The following is a 19,874-nucleotide window of genomic DNA, read 5'->3' as shown; positions in this document are numbered from 1 at the left end:
TTCTTTATTTAGTTGTCTGTGTTCTCTTGGAACTCACTGAGTTAAACAATCTTAGACAATTAGTTTGAGTTATTTGGCAAGGCATAGAACTCCATCTCTATGGTCAGCTACTGGCTATTTATTTCAGTTTTTTGGTTGTGGTCATATATCCCCAATTCTTCATCCTCTTCTTAGCTTTGCCTTGGTGTCTGCAGATATGAAGAAATGGCTACCTCTCTCACTCTTCATGGACTGGCTTCAATAGAGAAAGATCCTTACCAACCAGCCCAGCTAAGATTCCAGAAGCCTCTCAAACCTTATCTATGGATGTGCACACTCTATTCCTCTCTCCCTTCTGGGCATCTTGGGATTCTTTGCCTTCTCCCAATCTCACAGAGCCATACTGGCAGCAGTAAATTACCTACCTCTTTTCCCTACAGCATTGCACTGAAAGGCCAGGATGCATGCTTCACTCTTTTCCTTCCCTCCTGGAGCAATAAGTATCAGAATTATGCTCCTTCTCCCAATCTTGCAGAACTCTACTGGCCACAGTTAACTGCCCTCCCTTTTTCTCTAGAGTAGCATACTGAAAGGCTGGGACACTGGATACCTGCTCCCACTTCTCTCACTCCCTCCTGGGGGAGAAATCTTAGGATTGTGCACTTCTCCCAGTCTCACAGAACTGTGCCAATTGCAGTGAGCCTCCCACTCCATTGTTTTGTCCTTAGCTGCTCCTACATGTTTAAACTGTGCTGGTTACTTCAGCACTCTGGGTGACACAGGACAAAAAGACATCACTCGAGCACCATCCAATAATGCCAGGGATACTGGGTGTATATTCTACTCACTCTTTCTTTCATCCCTATAAAGGAGTCATAGACTTAGGCAAATTCTCTCTTGGCCAGCTTTGGGGAGAGGTTGATACAGGTCAAGTGAAATTGTCTTCATACCTGTTTCAATGTGGCTGTTTTTCATTTTGTGCTCTTATAGGGTACTACAACTTCTTCGCTAAATTCTGGACCTCTTATAAACATATTTTTCAGTATATTGTTGTTAAATTGGTGTTTCTGTTGGGGGATGACAGCTAAGATTATTATTCCAGCAAATAGGTCATGCCGTGAAAAACTACCACTTTCTGGCTGGGCTCTATTCTGCCACAACACACCAAACTCAAAAATTCTCTGGGGAAAAAAGCCAAAGTAAACAGAGCTCTCCTTGTGTACATCTCTTCCTTCAAGAGTCACAGGCCCTCAAGATCCTGCCTACATCAACTGTTCTCCAGTGCCTACATACAGTTATTTTTTAATATTTTCTCTAGATTTTAGAACTTTTATTCTGAACCATCAATCTGTTAGACATTTGGATATGGAAGTTGATTCCAGGTAGCTTTCTAAGATTTACATCCAAAAATCTGTTTCTTTGCTTCCACAAAGAAGAGTGCTTGAAAATATGGCTGCTCTGTATAATTCATCATACAGCTATATCTCCTCTGCTTTCCTGAAACAAACTGAATCCAAGTATGAATACTTCTGCTAGTAATGTATTCCTCGATTACAACTACCATAAATGGGGCATATGGCTCCTTGGCTTAAGATGAGTCCCTTATTATCTATCAGAAAGCATATGATTTTGCTGGCATTTTCTGAGACACTCTATTTCTGCATCCCTAGATTTTCTACTTATCTCCTTTTCTCACATCGCTCCCATGCAGCTTCCACCCAATTTCGCCTGTGGTCAGCACCATTATTGACCAAGGTGTTATAAGTCAAAGATATTATTTCTGTATTTTATGATAAGCCATTCACATTCACAAAACATATTTTTTGGCACTTTCTAAGATATATGCTTTGCTGATTCCAAGTCTAGATACTTTTCCTTTTCCCACATAACTTCTATCCTGTCTGATGCTTTTGACAGACCTTGCTTATAAACTTGAATTGGCAGATTACTTGTTGCAAAGGTTCACAAACATGGTATTTGTAAGATTTTGTTTTTCCTTATATCCTTGTGGCTTTACTTGTTTTGTAAAAGCAGGGGAAGAATAAGAAGTATACTTGTTGAGTGTTCGCATCAGAATGCTCTAAGTGATATTCTTATTTATACTCAATAACAAATTTTGTCTTGGAAGGCATACCAGACATTTACTAATAAATACCATCTCCAAATCTACCCTTCTAAGCACTGCTCTTGAGGCTGGGACTCCCAAACTTTGTTTCACAGTCTCCTGTGTCAGTTGGGGGTATTAGAGAGATCCTGGATAAAAGGAGGTAAGGCGGTAGGAGGTTGGTTCTTGCTGTTCCTGTAACAATTTCCCACCAGTGGAAACTGGTTCCAGCCTCCAGTTACTTTTGGCATTCCCTGAAACAGACTCATTACCACCTTCTTCATATATACCAGCAGTAGCCATGTGATATCCCCTCCTCAAATATTTGAGCTCAAGTGTCTCAAGACCTATCTTCCATGTTATTGAGTTCTGGTATCCCAAACCCATTATCTCTTTTGTATCCACAACCATTAGAGAGACTGTTTTCTTCAGTTATCTATGGGTAACATCCATATTTATTATTTTGTTCCTTCACTATTCAAACGTGTGTGTAAACAATTTCCTACATTAAATTCTACTGAATAAAGTGACTCAGGTAATTTCTATTTTCCTGAATAACTGACCAGAAACTCACTCTGATACTTAACTCAACTTCTGGTCAAAAATATCACTTCTTCAACAGGAAGCTATCTTGGGTGCAAATTATACCATGCTTAAAATTTATATTTTAAAATAATGAATTTTTAAAAATAAAATCACAATTTTATTGTAATAGATTTTTATTACTTTTAAAAATAGGACATGACAGCAAAGAGTTTTTTAAAAATCACTCATGCACTCATCCCAACATGCCAAAACAACAAATGTTAACATTTTTATATATTTACTATTAGTTTTTTATACAGACTGCTTCTGTTTTTCAAATTTGTGATGAAACTATTCATTTTTTATGTTGTCTTTTTATCTTACAGTATATGTCTTTAAACATTTTTTTCATTTCTAATTGCAAATAAAAGACTTTAAAAGTCTCCTTCACTTTGACGTATAGAAACAAAATGATAGGAAATCTATTAATCACTATGCTGAAAACATAATTTTTAAAAACATATTGCATGTATAACTTTTTATAAAATTTACTACTCAGCTTACTTTCCAATATATAGGAAAACAGATTAAAACTTGTCAGTATCTTAAGAAAAAATTATGTCCTCAGAATTATATATGATAATGCATGTATATGTTTTTAAGAAAAACAATAGTATATTTCATACTATGAATCAGAAAGAAAAATAGCCTTTCCTCCGCAGCCTATAAAACTTGTAAATGCATTTAGTAAGGCCAATTACTCACCCCCTATTACTGACAATTGCCTTTTTCAAGTGAATGTAATTTGCAGGAAAGATCCCCTGTAAAAGAGAAAAGATTTCCCATTAGAAAAAAATAAATTATGATTAATACCTCACATAAAATAAAACAGCAATCATATTTCAATATAGCAACCACTTTACATATTAATTTAAAAAGCAGAGTTGTACAAAGTATATTAGGTAGGAATTTATGGCCATATGCAATCAGAGTCTATCCTCAGGAAAAAACTGATATTATGAGCTGCAAAAATATAGCTTTAAACTTAAATTTTAAAAGAGTTATAAAATGGAGGTCATCTATCAAATCACTCTCAGGATACAGTATTATGTACAGAGGTTACCATGTAAATCCAAAACCAATATAATCATCTAACCAACAATTTACAGATTATCCAGCTCTGAGCTGAAAAAACATTTCCCAGACTCTGGCTAACATTTGTATTCACAAGAATAAATCAATTTTGGAGCTTCTATAAATATGCCTTCTTTTACTCTTTCGAAACTGTTTCCACTTTGCTATTTACTATAATTTGATTTCAATTCCTAAGAGATAAGAAATGTATTCTTTCTTAGAAACCACGTTAGTTTTACAATCAACGTTTCACTATTTCTCCTGACATACGAAACTCTCTTCAAATAAAACACAGACGGCCTAAATATTTTTTATACACTTTGGCCCACACTACAACCAACAGTAAACTCAATCAAAACCATTGTCAGGGAGAGAAAAAAATGGTGGACTAGAATCAGCCTGCCAACATGCTGCTCCCAAACAAAGAAATGAAAATTGTAGTAGGATCCCTCTTCTCTGAAGCAACATTGTGAAATCTCAGAGTAGCAACACTCTGTGTGGGCACTCATTGTGAGGAAAGAAGGTGACAGGTGATATATATATATATATATATATATAAAGGGATCAAAGTGTGTGCAGGGAAGAAAAGGAGAATTGGAGGATAGAGTGCTGGGGCGGTGCACTCACCCTGCTGGCACTGTCCAAGTTGTGAGATGGCTGCCTCCACACTGACCTCTACCTGGTTGGACCAGGGAACTGCCTGGAGTCTGTGTAGAGTCACTGCACCAGATAATAGGCGGAGTAGGGATTGGGCAGCAGCTGAAGTCATCCTGAGCTCTCGGGTGCGTGGCACCAGCTCTGTACTGTGCTGGGAAAGCAGTGGACCAACTGGAGACTACCCTGAGCTGTATGTGATTGGAAGCCAAACAACGCTCCCCTACAGGACAATGGGATCTGAGCATGAGAACTGACTAGGGTGCAGTAGACTCTGACCTGGGAGACTTCAGGTGACTGCTTCAGCAGGTCCTGGGTGGGCCAGGAAGAACTCTGCGATCTCTGGGCCATTGGAATTGACTTCCAGTCACATGACTTGACATCTGCATGGTCCCCAAGGCTGCGAAACAGCATGCCACTTGCTCAGCCGTGACTACACCCGCCAGGCCCCAACTGACTCCAGCATGCTCAGCCCTGACCCTGCCCTCCAAGTCAGATCAGCCCTGCCAACCGCAGGGCTCTGCTTCCAGCTCCTCCCCAGTCTCAGTTCTATGGTTCTCACACAGGAACTAGAGGCTCTGTGTCTGTGTCTCTACAGCACCTGCCAGGCTCAAGACACCATCCCCAAGACTCTACCACTATACCGGGTTCCCCAAACCCCAGCCCAGAGCCTCTACCACTACTGCAGAGCAAGAGGAACTAGTCTAAGTCCAACATCCCACCAGGGACCACCCAGCCTTGAGCCGCTAGTACACCATGACCTGGATAGAGCAAATGCTCACAGCCCAGGAACCCAAAATAACTGCCTAGATAGCCTCATCCAGCTGCTACTGTCACCTCTGCAGAGAGACCCTGGGTAGAGCAATCCCCACAACACCAACCTCACAGAAGAGGGTCTTGCCCAGCTCCTAACTCAATCATCCTACAATTATCTGGTGAACAACCTAACACCCAACATAAATGGCATTCACCACAGGCTTGAGCACAGGTAACACAGGTAAACAAAACAGAACGAGTCAGAACAGCTGCATTACAGGCTTCTAGTGCACATGTCTCTCTTCTGCCACTTTAACATTCCAGAGTGGGGGCGGAGGGTGCCAGCCAAGAACCTCTCCTTCTTTTAATTAAGCAGGAGAGTTCCCAGCAAGGAACAGGTGCCCTAAAAACCTATTAGCTCTGAGTTTAGAAAAGAGACTATGAATGAGAAAAACCACCAAAAGAACCCTGGCAACATGAAAAATCAAAACAGACTGCAACCCCCAAGGGATCACAATGGGGCTACAGTAGTGAACTCCAACTACAAGGAAATTTAACCCTTTGTACTCGGATGTCGAGTGTGACTTGACACGGTTAGCATCAGTAGCAACTCGTATGTCATGCCACACTTGACACGTAGTTTCACCGCGGAGGGAAGGGAGATTTTTGTCTATTTTTCCAGTATCTTTTCTTGTTTTCAATAGCATGAAAGGACAAGTAAAATGTAAATGCAGAGGTGGTACACTAACTTCCAGGGGTAGATTATTATCCACTAACTTAGAGCAACGTTTAGATGGAAAGTTCCATATAATCACACCTCACCCTAACAAAAAACACAAAGATTGTGTTGTTTGTTCTAACAGAAAAATCAAAGGAGGAAGAAGAGAGATGATTTATATTTGCGAAACATGTGAATGTAAACCAGGTCTTCATGTGGGTGAATGTTTCAAAAAATATCACACCATGAAAAACTATAGAGATTAAAATTACTCTTTGAATGGCTCAATAATTTGTAATACTAAAAAATCCAAATGCATAAGTTTGTATGAAAAGAAACTCCAGTTTTTTATTCTATTGCCACACTCTGTAAAATCTGGGGTATTTAAAAAATTAAATCCTGAGTAGAATAAAGGAATCGAGAAAAAAGCAAGTGAGTGCAAAGGGTTAAAAAATGAGAGAAATGGAATTAAGAATAAGGATGGCAAATAAGATGAATCAAATTTAAGAGAAAGTTGAAAACCAAGAAAAAGAAGTCAAAAAGATATTTCAGGAAATCAAAGAAAAAGTCACCAAAGAACTAGACAACATAAGAAAAGATACAATGGAACTTAAAAAAATGAAAGAGTCATTTGGAAATTTCAAAACACAGCAGATAGTTTCAGCAATAGATTAAACCAAGGAGAAGAATCTCAGAGCTTGAAGACAAAGCTCTCAAGGTAATGCAGTCATTTAAGAGCCAGAGAAAAGAACAAAAAAGGTAGAGAAATCATTTAAAGAGATATGAGACTATGTGAAGTGATCTAACATATGAATTATAGGTATCCCTGAGGGAGAAGAAGAAAGAGCTAAAACCATGGAAAATCTATTAGTGGGAGTTACTGAGGAAAACTTCCCTGGTATCGCCAGAAATCCACAGATCCAGATACAAAATGGTCATCAAACACCAGGAAGACGGATAGCAAATAGGACATCTCTAAGACACACAGTAATCAACCTAGCTAAAGTCAAAATGAAAGAGAAAATTATACAAGCAGCTAGACATAAGCAACAACTAACCTACAAGAGAAAACCCATTAGGCTAACACCAGACTTATCAGTCAAAACCTTATAAGCCAGAAGGGGGTGGGACCCCATCTTCAATGGTCTTAAACAGAATGATAGCAAGCCTATAATTTTCTATCCTGAAAAACTAAGTTTCACAACTGATGGAGATATTAAGTCTTTTCCAGACATGCACTGAGGGAATTTGTTGCGACCAGATCTGCCCTGCACGAAATACTCAGAAATGCATCATACACAAATCAGTGCAATAGATATGCACCAGTGAAAAATCACGCAAAATAACCAAAGCTCACAATTCCTATAAAACAATAGCACAAGAAGAAAACAATACAACATGGTTTTATCCATTATGATGAACAGAACAGCATTACACATATCAACTCTATCTCTTAACATTAATGGCTTAAATGCAACACTCAAAAGACACAGGCTGGCTGAGTGAATGATAAAACACAACCCAAGTATGTGCTGCTCCCAGGAGACATATCTAAACCATAAGGATGCAAACAGGCTTGAAGTGAAAGGATGGAAAAAAATATTCCATGCAACCAGAAGCCAAAAGAAAGCAGGTGCAGCTATTCTCATATCAAACAAAATTGATTTTAAATCAACAATGGTAAAGAAAGACAAGGGTGGTCATTTAATAATGGTAAAGGGAGAAATTCAACAAGAAAACATAATAATCCCAAATATATATGCACCCAACATAGAACCTGCCAGATACACAAATTCTACTAGAGCTAAGCAAGGAAATAAATAATAGCATTGTAATTGCCAGAGACTTCAATACTCTACTATCAGAGTTAGACAGATCATCAAAACATAAAATAAACAAACAATGGACTTAAATAAAACCCTAAAACAAAAGGTCTTAATAAATATTTACAAAACATTCTACCTACAACTACTGAATATACATTCTTCTCATCAGCACATGAGACACTATCCAAGATTAATCATATCTTAGGCTACAAAACATGTCTCAACAGATTTTGTAAAAAATCACAATCATACCATGTATCTTCTCAGACCACAGTGGATTAAAACTAGAAATCCATTCTAAGAGTAACACTCAATTCTACACAAAGTCATGGAAATGAAACAACCTGCTACAGAATAATTATTGGGTCAATAATAAAATTATGATATAAATCAAAATATTCCTTGAACTGGAGGACAAAGGAAACATAAGCTATCAAAATCAATGGGGAACAGCAAAAGCAACCCAAGGAGAAAATTCATTGCCTTAAATGCACATATCCAAAAGTCAGAAAGATCACAAATTATCAACCTAATATAATATCTCAAGGAACTAGAAAAAGAAGAGCAAACCAAACCTAAACCCAGCAGAAAAAAATAACACAGGTCAGAGCAGAACTAAAAATAGGGGGAAAAGGGTCAGTGAAATAAAAAGTGGATACTTTGAAAAGACAAACAAAATCCATAGACCTCTTGCTACACTAATCAGGAACAGAAGAAAAAGCATCTAAATAAGCTCAATCAAAAATGAAAAGGGAGCCTCTTTTCCGGCTGGAACCATGGAGGGCGCAGAAGAGAAGAAAAAGAAGGTTCCTGCTGTGCCAGAAACCCTTAAGAAAAAACGAAGAAATTTCGCGGAGCTGAAGATCAAACGCCTGAGAAAGAAGTTTGCCCAAAAGATGCTTCGAAAGGCAAGGAGGAAGCTTATCTATGAAAATACAGGCAGATGTACAGAACTGAGATTCGAATGGCTAGGATGGCAAGAAAAGCAGGCAACTTTTATGTACCTGCAGAACCCAAATTGGCATTTGTCATCAGGATCCGTGGTATCAATGGTGTGAGCCCAAAGGTCCGAAAGGTGTTGCAGCTTCTTCGCCTTCGGCAGATCTTCAATGGAACCTTTGTTAAGCTCAACAAGGCTTCAATTAACATGCTGAGGATTGTAGAACCATATATTGCATGGGGGTACCCAAACCTAAAGTCAGTAAATGAACTAATCTACAAGCGTGGTTATGGCAAAATCAATAAGAAACGAATTGCGTTGACAGATAACGATTTGATTGCTCGATCTCTTGGTAAATATGGCATCATCTGCATGGAGGATCTGATTCATGAGATCTATACTGTTGGGAAACGCTTCAAAGAAGCAAATAATTTCCTGTGGCCCTTCAAGTTATCATCTCCACGGGGTGGAATGAAGAAAAAGACAACCCATTTTGTAGAAGGTGGAGATGCTGGCAACAGGGAGGACCAGATCAATAGGCTTATCAGAAGAATGAACTAAGGTGTCTACCATGATTATTTTTGTAATCTGGTCAGTTAATAAACAGTGACTGCTTTCAAAAAAAAAAAGAAAAGAAAAGAAAAGGGAGATATCACAACTGATAGCACAGATATAAAAAAATCAACCCATAATACTACAAAATTCTCTATGCACATAAACTAGAAAATGTAGAGGAAATGGACAAATTCCCTGGAAACACACAACTTTACAAGATTCAATCAGGAAGAAACAGACCTCCTGAACAAACCAATAATGAGCAGTGAGACTGAAGCAGTGACAGAAAGTCTTCCAACACAAAAAAAACCTGGAAGAGATGGATTCTCTTCTAGTTAAATTCTACCAGTCCTACAAAGAAGAACTGATATCCATACTGCAGAAATTATTCCATAATATTTGGAAGGAGGGAATCCTCCCCACTCATTCTACATAGCTAATATCACCTTGATACCAAAGCCAGGTAAGGACACAACAAAAAAAAGAAAACTACAGAACAGTATCACTTCTAAACATAGGTGAAAAATCCTCAATAAAAGACTAGCAAATCAAATTCAACAACGAATCAAAAAAGTAATCTACCATGACCAAGTTACTTCATCCCAAGGATGCAAGAATGGTTCAACATATATCAATAAATGTGATTTACCACATAAACAAAAGTAAAAACCATATGCTCATCTCAATAGACACAGAAAAAGCATTTGACAAAATCCAGCACCCTTTCATGATAAAAACCCTCAACAAAATTGTGCATGAAATATAGATATCTCCAAATTATAAAATCCAGATATGACAAACCTATAGCCAACATCATGCTGAATGGAGAAAAGCTGAAAGCATTCCCACTAAGAAATAGAACAGGACAAGTTCCCACTGTTGCCACTTCTATTAAACATAGTGCTGTAAGTCCTAGCCAGAGCAATCAGGCAAGAGAAAGAAATAAAGGGTATCTCAGTCATGAAACAGGGGGTCAAACTATCATTTTTTGTTGACAATATGATCACATATCTAGAAAACTGCAAAGACTCCACTATGAGACTCCTGGAATTGAAAGATACATTCAGCAAAGTCTCGGGATATAAAATCAATGTACACAAATCAATAGTATTTCTATAGACCATTAATAGTAAAACTGATAGTCAATTCAAAGACTCAATACCATTCATAATGCCTGCAAAGAAAATAAAATACCTAAGAACATACTTAACCAAGGAGGTGAAAGATCTACAAGGAGAACTAAAAAACACTGAGGAAAGAAATTGTGGATGACACAAACAAATGGACAGACATATCATGCTCATGGATTGGTAGAATCAACATTGTTAAAATGCCCGAACTACCCAAACGGATTTACATATTCAATATAATCCCCATCAAAATACCAACAGCATATTTCACAGATGTAGAAAAAATAATTCCATGCTTCATTTGGAATCAGAAAAGAGCCCAAATAGGCAAAGCAATCCTAAGCAAAAAGAACAAAGGTGAAGGCATCACATTGCCAGACTTCAAATTATACTATTATACAATGTTACAGTAAACAAAAGAGTATTGTATTGGCACAAAAACAGAGCCATAGATCAAATGGAATCAAATAGAGAATCCAGATATAAAATCATCTACCTACAACCAACCGATCTTTGACAAAGCAGACAACAAAACACACAGGGGGAAAGAAGCCCTATTCAATATACGCTGCTAGGAAAACTGGATAGCTACATACATAAGAAATAGAACCCCTATCTCTCACCACGCACAAAAATTAATTAAAGATGGATAAAAGACTTACATGTAAGTAATGAAACCATAAGCATTCTAAAATAAAATGTAGGAAAAACTCTTGTAGACATCAGTCTAGGCAAAGAATTTATGACTAAGACCCCAATGGCAATTGCAGCAGAAACAAAAATAAACAAATGGGACTTAATTTAATTAAAAGGCTGCTGCACAGCAAAGGAAATAATCAACAGAGCAAACAGATAACCTATGGAATGGGAAAAAATACTCGCAATCTATACATCCGATAAAGGGCTAACAACTAGAATCTACAAAGAACTCAATCAATCAGCAAACAACCCCATTAAAAAGTAGGCAAAAACATAAACAGAAGCTTTTCAAAAAAATAATAGACAAATAGCCAATAAACATGTAGAAAAAAATGCTCGACTTGGTGGGGACAAGATGGTGGACCAAAGACACCAGGAGCCAGAGCGTCTCTGTAAGAAGAAGAAATTTTAGATGAAAGAGAACACACAGACAGACAAACACAGATCAGATGAGGGTCTGAAGGAAGGGTGCCTAAATCTACAGGAGACTTCACAGGAAGAGATCGTGGAGCAGTACTGGAAGGAGAAAGGCCTTGGCAGGGATTAAGCCCAGAGAGGCTCAGAGACCAGCAAGAAAGGTAAGTGGACTGGCTAACATCCCCCACCCTTGCATCTCAAAGTGTTGTGCTGGAGAGACTTTCTGCCAAAGTGAGCCAAGAAACTGCTGCTACCAGTGAGTAGAGAGCTTCTTGAGGACAGGGCATCAGGCTCTCACCACTCCCCCCTCAGGGACTCTCCCAACTCACAGACCCAAAGTGGACAGGAGTCACCACACTGCTTCTCTACCCACTGGACACATTTGCCATCCCCAGGGAGTCTCAACCCTTCCGGTTCCACCTTCACAGTCTCCACATTGAATTTCCCAACTCCAGCTCAGACTGCAGTAACGATAGGGGTCCACTGGATCCCAAGTGATCTGCATTGACTCCAGAACCCGATCATTCTGAGCAGATTTCCACCCGCATAGAGGGCTGGAGACAATCAGAGGGTGGACTTTCCTCCACCAAGACTCTTTTCCATGCAGGTGCCAAGAGACACAACTGAGCCACCACAAAGAAGCTTCCACAGGGAATGGGGCTCAGACCTTTCCTTTTGGGGTCCTATAGCAAACTGACAGGTGCTCAGACAGTGAGCTGCCTGCCCACTGACCCACCCTGGTGCTACTTGCCCAGCAACTCCAGCAGAGGAGGACACATCCCAAGGTGGAGGGACACTGAAGCAGATTGGGCACCATGTGAGAGAGACATGGGACCAGTATCATTTTCCCTGATAAGTTCAGGGTTTGATCTCCAGGGCTCCAAGGAGGGACCTACAGGCCAGCTCCTGTATACCCAGGTCTTGATCACATAACCCAGAGGCAAAGAGGGAATATTTGTGAATTAGTCTCCAGGGTGTGGGTGCCTGCAGGAGCAGGTCAGGCGTGAGAGTACAGTATGTGTCCTAGCTGGAACGTGCTTATAGCGTACCCCTCCTCTAATGGGAGGGTCCTGTTCCTAGCTCAGTCCAGGATCCTGGGCAGGGAATCTCCCATTCTGCATCACAGTCATGGAGGAGCTCAGATGCCTTGAGGTCCTGCCTACATGCAGAGGCCCAAAAGAAAGCATGCTACAAGGGAGGGTTAGCAAAGGAGCAAAGTCTGCTCCTGACTGCCAGATTGTGTGACTCAACAGCCCTGCCTCCATATGCAGACTTTCTGGTGGCGGGGGCACCTAAGCTCCTTCCTGGAAGCTTTGCCCATAAGCAGGGAACAGACCTTTGACCTCCCCCCACACACACCCTGCTATAAGCTTCTGTGGCGCTTGAGGGCAGGCCCCAACACAGCCAAGCCAACCTTAATCTCCCAACCACCCTTGATGAGGTGGAAAATAAAAACACACATGGAAGTTCCAGGGCCCCACCCGCCACCTGGGGCATTACAGTGCTTCTCCTGAGAAACAAGAGCTGCTCACAGGACCTCAAAACAACACTGAAGCTTATTCCTCCCAGCAAGCGCCACCTACTGACAAAGAAGTCAATTTGCATGCCCTTTTACTGCATTTACTGACTCATCAGACAGAGGTGGTCGATTCCCACCCAAAAGCACCATCTACTGGCTCAGATATTAAACTGGGTATGTCATTAACTGAACAAAAAAAATCCAAATGTAAGAAGCAACAACTGCTCCAGATGAGAGGAAATTAGCAAAAGAACTCCAGAAGAATGAAGAATCAATGTGAAAGGTCACCCCCAAAAGTGAACACAACCTCTCTAGCAATGGATACCAACCAAAATCAGAACACTGAAATGACAGATGAAGAATTTTGAACATAGATTGTAAAGAAGCTCAATGACATGCAAGATAAAATGGAAACCCAACACAAACACCACAAAAAGAATGCAGGAAATGAGTGAAAAATTCATTAAAGAAATTGAAATATTAAAGAAAAATAAAACAGAACTTCTGGAAATGCAAAATTCATTCAAGAAATTACAAAACATAGGAAACAGCCTTAAGAATAGATCAGACAAAGGAGAAGAAAGAATCTCAGAGCTTGAAGACAACATCTTTCAATTCAAAAAGTCAGTCGCAGAGATAGAGCAGAGAAATAAGAGAAAAGAACAAAGCCTATAAGAAATATGGGATTATGAGAAAAGGCCTAACAAAAGAATGATAGGCATTCCTGAGGTTGAAGAAGAAAATACACAAAGGTTAGAATATCTATTTGAGAGAATAATTGAGGATAATTTCCCTGGCCTTGCTAGAAATCTAAATATCCAGGTACAAGGTCAAAGGACTCCTCGGAGATTCATCACAAAGAGGAAAACACCATGACACATAGTCATCAGACTGCCAAAATAAACATGAGAGAGGTAATCCTACAAGCTGTAAGGTGAAAGCAGCATGTAACCTACAAAGGAAAGCCCATCAGATAAACTGCAGACTCCTCAACTGAGACCATACAAGCCAAAAGGGATTGGGGCCCCATTCTCAGTCTGCTCAAATAGAATAATACCCAGCCTAGAATTTTGTCTCCTGCAAAGTTTCATCGATGAGGGGAGAACAAAGTCTTTCTCACACAAGCAAATACTAACGGAATTTGTCAAAGCAAGACCTGGCCTGCAGGAAGTACTCAGAACTGTGTTACACATTGATAAGCAAAACAGACACTCACCAGTGTAAAACAATCCAAAAGCTAAAGCTCAAAAGTCAGATACCACAATGGCTCAAGAAAGAAAACAAAGCAACAAAGTTGTACTCAACAAGATAAACAGAGATCCACCCCACTTATTGATTCTTTCAATAAATGTGAATGGCTTCAACTGCCCACTAAAGAAACATAGGCTGGACAAATGGATAAATATAAAAGCCAAGTATCTGCTGTCTTCAGGAAACACATCTAACCCATAAGGATGTATCCAGATTCAAGGTGAAGGAATGGAAAACAGTATTCCATGCAAACAGAAACCAAAAGAAAACCAGTGTAGCAGTTCTCATATCAGATAACTTAGCCTTTAATCAACAAAAGTAATGAAAGACAAAGATGGTCATTATATAATGGTAAAGGGAACAATTCAAAAAGAAGACATAACAATTCTAAGTATTTATTTACACACCCAATACAGGAGTGTTTAGATTCATAAAGAAAATCCTACTTGATCTAAACAAAATAATAAACAACAGCCCTGTAATAGCCAGGGACTTAAACACCCTACTCACAGAACAAGATAGATCTTCCAAACAGAAAATAATCAAAGAAACAAGGGACTTAAACAAAACTCTAGAATAAGTGGGCCTAATAGAAATTTAGAGAACATTCTTCCCAAAAACCACTGAATATACATTCTTCTCATCAGCTCATGGGACATTCTCTAAGATTGACAACATCCTAAGCCACAAAACATGTCTCAACAAATTTAAAAAAAATTATACCAATGCATCTTATCACACCACAGTGGAATAAAATTAAAAATCAACTTGAACAGAAACACTCATTTCTACACAAAGTCATGGAAACTAAACAACCTACTGCTGAATGATTATTGGGTCAAGGAGGAAATTAAGATGGAAATCAAAACATTCTTTGAACTAAATGCTAATGGGGACACAAGTTATCCAAATATACAGAACATAGCTAAAGCAGTGCTAAGAGGAAAATTCGGATCTTTAAATGCCTACATCCAAAAGATAGAAAGCTCACAAATCAACAATCTAAAATGAACTGACTCAAAGAGCTGGAAAAAGAAGAGCAAACCCAGCAGAAGAAAAAAAAAAAATAACCAAGATCAGGGCAGAACTAAATAAAATGGATAACAAAAGAACTATACAAAAGATTAATGAAACAAAAAGCTGGTTAATTGAAAAGATAAACAAAATTGACATGCCTCTCACTAGATTAACCAGAAGCAGAAAAGGCTCTATTAAACTCAGTCAGAAATGAAAAAGGATAAATTTCAATGGACAACACAGAAATACAAAATATGATCTCTGAATACTATTAAAGACTCTATGCATATAAACTTGAAATCAGGGAGGGTATGGACAAATTCTTAGAAATACACAGCCTCCCTAGGCTCAATCAAAGAAACAGAACTCTTGAACAGACCAATATCCAGTACCAAAATTGAAATAGCAATAAAAAAACCTTCCTTAAAAACAAAGTTCCGAACCAATTGGCTTCACACCTGAATTCTCAATATAAGTCTTCACACTTCTTTCAAAACATATGATGGGTATTAAATGGGATATGGTATAAAAATCTGTTTGTGATTATCAATCTCAGAATAAAAACTGTAAGGCAGATATAACTGTAAGGCAGATAATAAAAACTGTAAGGCCATGATTCTCATTTTCCTTCTGCACAATATTTTTGTTTTGCTTCATTTTGAAAAACAGAAGTTAACCACTCAAATGTTTATAGCAGCACAATTCACAATTGCAAAGATGTGGAAACCAAAGTGCCCATGAATACATGAGTGGTTTAATAAAATGTGATATATGTATACCATGGAATACTACTCAGGCACAAAAAAACAATGGTGAACTGGATTTCAAAAATGGCAGAGTAGAGGTAACTCTCAGGACTTCTGCTCCCAGAGAAGGAAGCATAGATCGTGGTCTCCTGCACGAGAGTGGATCTCCCCACTACAAAGACAGCATTGAGAACCCGAAGAGGTACAGCTCGGGACCACCCTAAAAGGATACAAGGTGACAAGGAAATAAGATCCCGTTCTCTGGAGAGTGCAGAGCAAACAACAGGGGCGTGGGAGGGCGCTGGCCCGCAGGGCCAGGTCGTAAAGTGGGATCAGACCCACAGGAGAACTCCTTGCTTCCCCATTGACCTACACACCCACCCAGCCAGAGACCTGTCTGAAACTGGTGCAAAACCGCAGCAGGAGAAGACGGTGCTGGAGGGTGCTGTCGAGGGTGAGTGGCGGCAGCGTGGTCTGAGCCCCTTGCTGGAACGGCTTCAAGACAGAGAGAAACTGATCAGTGCAGAACCGGGGAGGCGGTTAGAGATCTCACCTCCGGTAACCTGCGAGACTAAGAGGGGGCTCTAAGCTGGAACTGCCCCGGTGAATAAAACTGCTCAGGGCGGGTCAGTAAAAGCTCTGACTGAACAGGTGGGCGGGCAGGCGGCGGTGTGGAGGAACCTGCCCAGCGTCCTATTGAACCAGGACCCCAACCTGGCACCATCTGCATCCTATTCAATCGCCCCCAGTACTGGTGCCCTACGAGTGGGCTAGTGATCGCCATTGAGGGGGTTCACAGCCCAGCGGGCAGCGGCAAAGACCCTCGCCCCCCCCCCCCCCCCCCCCCCCCCCGACTAGAGTCTCTCCTGGCAAATCCCACCCCTACACAATCTGCGATCAGCTCGTCAGGTCTGGCTACATGAAGGATCTACTGAGAAGTCTAGCAGCCAAGGGGAGTCACAGCCACTGGGGCGCTGCGGTGCAGGGCAGACTGGGGAGTTACTGCCTCCCCTCAGCCTGCATCTCTCTTGCGGTAGGCTCCACCCTTGAAGGCGGGGCGAGACAAGAAGATCCACTTTCCCCAAAAGCTACCCCTGTCAGGGGGACCTTCCAAGTGCGGTGGAAGAGCTCCCCCTAGTGCTTGATCAAGAAATCACAAAAAGTACTCGACTGAGCTCTAGCAATTGACCCAAGATGGGAAGAACCCAACACAACTCTAAAAATACAGCCGAAAATAATCCCCCCAGGCAATACACCAGCTCTCAAGAAATGGAGCCTGAACAAACCCAAAACACTAAAATGACAGAAGAAGAATGCCAAAAGTGGATTGTTAAAAAGCTCAATCAAATGCATGAAAAAATGGATAATCAACACAAACAAACCACAAAGAAGATACAAGAATTGGAAGAAAGATTCACTAAGGAGATCAACATCTTGAAGAAGAATCAATCAGACATCCTCGATAAGAAGAATTTACTCAGGGAAATTCAAAACACAGTGGAAAGACTACAAAATAGGGTGGACCCAACAGAAGAAAGAATCTCAGAGCTGGAAGACAACTCATTCAAATCAAATAAGTTAATCACAGAGCTAGAGCAGAAAAATAAGAGACAGGAGCAAAGCTTACAAGAATTCAGGGATTATACAAAGAAAAATAACCAGCGGGTCCACTGGATTACTGAGAAGGAAGAAGAAAAAACACAAGGATTAGATAAGCTTTTTGAAGAAATAATTGAGGAAAACTTCCCAGGTCTAACCTATAACCTAGAATTAGAAATATAAGTGGCCAAAAGGACTCCTGGGAGATACAATGCAAACAGGAAAACACCACGCCATGCAATCATCAGACTGACCAAACTATCAACAAAAGAGACCCTCCTACAAGCGGTGAGATACAGGAGGGAAATAACGTATAAAGGAAAACCAATCCAAATAACTCCAGATTTCTCAACTGAAACAATACAAGCAAGGAGGGAATGGGAACACACTTTCACTCTCTTAAAACAAAATAACGCCCAGCCTAGAATCTTGTACCACGCAAAATTAAGCTTCATATATGAAGGAGAAATAAAGACATTCTCAAACAAGCAAAGTCTCAGAGAATTCACCAAGACAAGATCACCCCTACAAGAAGTACTCAAATCAGTGTTACACATGGAACACCATAATAAAAACTCACGAATATAAAAACAACCAAAACCCAAAGATTAAAGGCCAGATAATACAATGGCTCAAGAGAGAAATCAAAGCAACAACATCCAACCCAACAGAATGAACACTAATCTACCTTACCTATCAGTTCTCTCAATAAACATGAATGGCTTAAACTTTCCACTCAAGAAACATAGGCTGGCTGAATGGATAAGAAATTACAGGCCAAGTATATGCTGTCTTCAGGAAAAACATCTAACCTGCAAGGTAGCATACGGACTAAAAGTAAAAGGGTGGAGATCAGTATTCCAAGAAACTGGAAGCCAAAAGAAGGCTGGCGTGGCAGTTCTAATTTCAGACGATCTAGTTTTTAAACCAAAAAAAAAATAGTGAAAGACAAAGATGGTCATTATATAATGGTAAAGGGCACAGTTCAACTAGAAGAGATAACAATTGTAAATATATATGCACCCAACTAAGGTGCACCCAGATTCATAAAGCAGACCTTACTGTATCTAAGCAAATGGATTAATAGCAACTGCATAATCACCGGAGATTTCAACACCCCACTGACGGCACAAGACAGATTCTCCAAACAGAAAATTAATAAAGATACAATGGACTTAAACAAAACTCTAGAACAATTGGGTCTGACTGACATTTACAGGACAATCTACCCAAATCCACTGAATATACGTTTTTCTCATCAGCTCACGGGACATTCTCTAAGATTGACCATATCTAGGACACAAAGTAGACCTCAAGAAATTTAAAAAAATAGAAATCATACCATGTATCTTCTCAGATCACAGCGGAATAAAAGTAGAAATCAACCCTAACAGAAACTCACATTTCTACACAAAAACGTGGAAATTAAACAACCTCCTACTAAATGATTACTTCATAAATGAAGAAATCAAGATGGAAATAAAAAAATTCTATGAAGAAAACGACAATGGAGAGACAAGTTATCAAATCCTCTGGGACACAGCTAAAGCAGTTCTGAGAGGAAAGTTTATCTCCATAAATGCCTATAACCAAAAGACAAAAAGATCACAAATAGACAATCTAATGAAACGACTCAAAGAGCTGGAAAAAGAAGAACAGACTGACCCCAAACCCAGCAAAAGAAGTGAAACTACAAGATCAAATCAGAACTAAACGAAATTGAAAACAGGGAAGCTATTCAGGAGATTAATAAAACAAAAAGTTGGTTCTTTGAAAAAATAAACAAAATTGACATGCCACTGGCTAAGCAAAAGAAAAGCTGAAAAGAGAAATCTCTAATAAGCTCCATCAGGAACAAAAAGGGAGATATCACAACTGATCCCAAGGACATACAAGATATCATTTATGAATACTACAAATATCTTTATGCACACAAACTGGAAAGTGTGGAGGAAATGGACAAATTTCCAGAAACGCACAGCCTCCCTAGACCTAACCAGGAAGAAATAGATTACCTAAACAGACCAATCTCAAGAGCTAAAATAAAAACAGCAATTAAAAATCTCCCTAAAAAGAAAAGTCTCGGTCCAGATGGTTTCACACCAGAATTTTACCACACTTACAAAGAAGAACTAGTACCTATCTTGCAGAAACTATTCCACAACATCGAGAAGAACGGAAACCTGCCCGACACCTTTTATGAAGCGAATATTACTCTGATACCAAAACCAGGAAGGGATGCAACAAAAAAAGAAAACTACAGACCAATTGCCCTAATGAACATAGATGCAAAAATTTTCAACAA

The 19,874-nt window shown here is 39.6% G+C and overlaps 2 protein-coding genes across 10 annotated transcripts in view; one reads left to right on the top strand and one right to left on the bottom strand.

The window, feature by feature from the left end:
* The window catches only part of DOCK3 (dedicator of cytokinesis 3), a 599,374-nt gene that overhangs the window by 436,561 nt on the left and 142,939 nt on the right, over nucleotides 1-19,874 (bottom strand). For all 9 annotated transcript variants that reach the window (XM_012771410.3, XM_076008055.1, XM_076008080.1 and 6 more), the window contains exon 4: nucleotides 3,374-3,429. In XM_012771410.3, the coding sequence (XP_012626864.1) occupies nucleotides 3,374-3,429 (56 nt within the window). The remainder of the gene's footprint in view (nucleotides 1-3,373; nucleotides 3,430-19,874) is intronic.
* On the top strand, nucleotides 8,460-9,280 carry LOC105875016 (large ribosomal subunit protein uL30). The gene is given in 2 exon segments (XM_020280350.2): nucleotides 8,460-8,626; nucleotides 8,629-9,280. Coding segments are annotated over 2 exon segments (723 nt in total). The 5' UTR covers nucleotides 8,460-8,472; the 3' UTR covers nucleotides 9,198-9,280.

Source organism: Microcebus murinus, chromosome 1, assembly GCF_040939455.1.
Source record: "Microcebus murinus isolate Inina chromosome 1, M.murinus_Inina_mat1.0, whole genome shotgun sequence".
NCBI classification, from domain to species: Eukaryota; Metazoa; Chordata; class Mammalia; order Primates; family Cheirogaleidae; genus Microcebus; species Microcebus murinus.
Note: the sequence above shows the minus strand (reverse complement) of the source record. Positions and strands in the feature narration are given on the sequence as shown.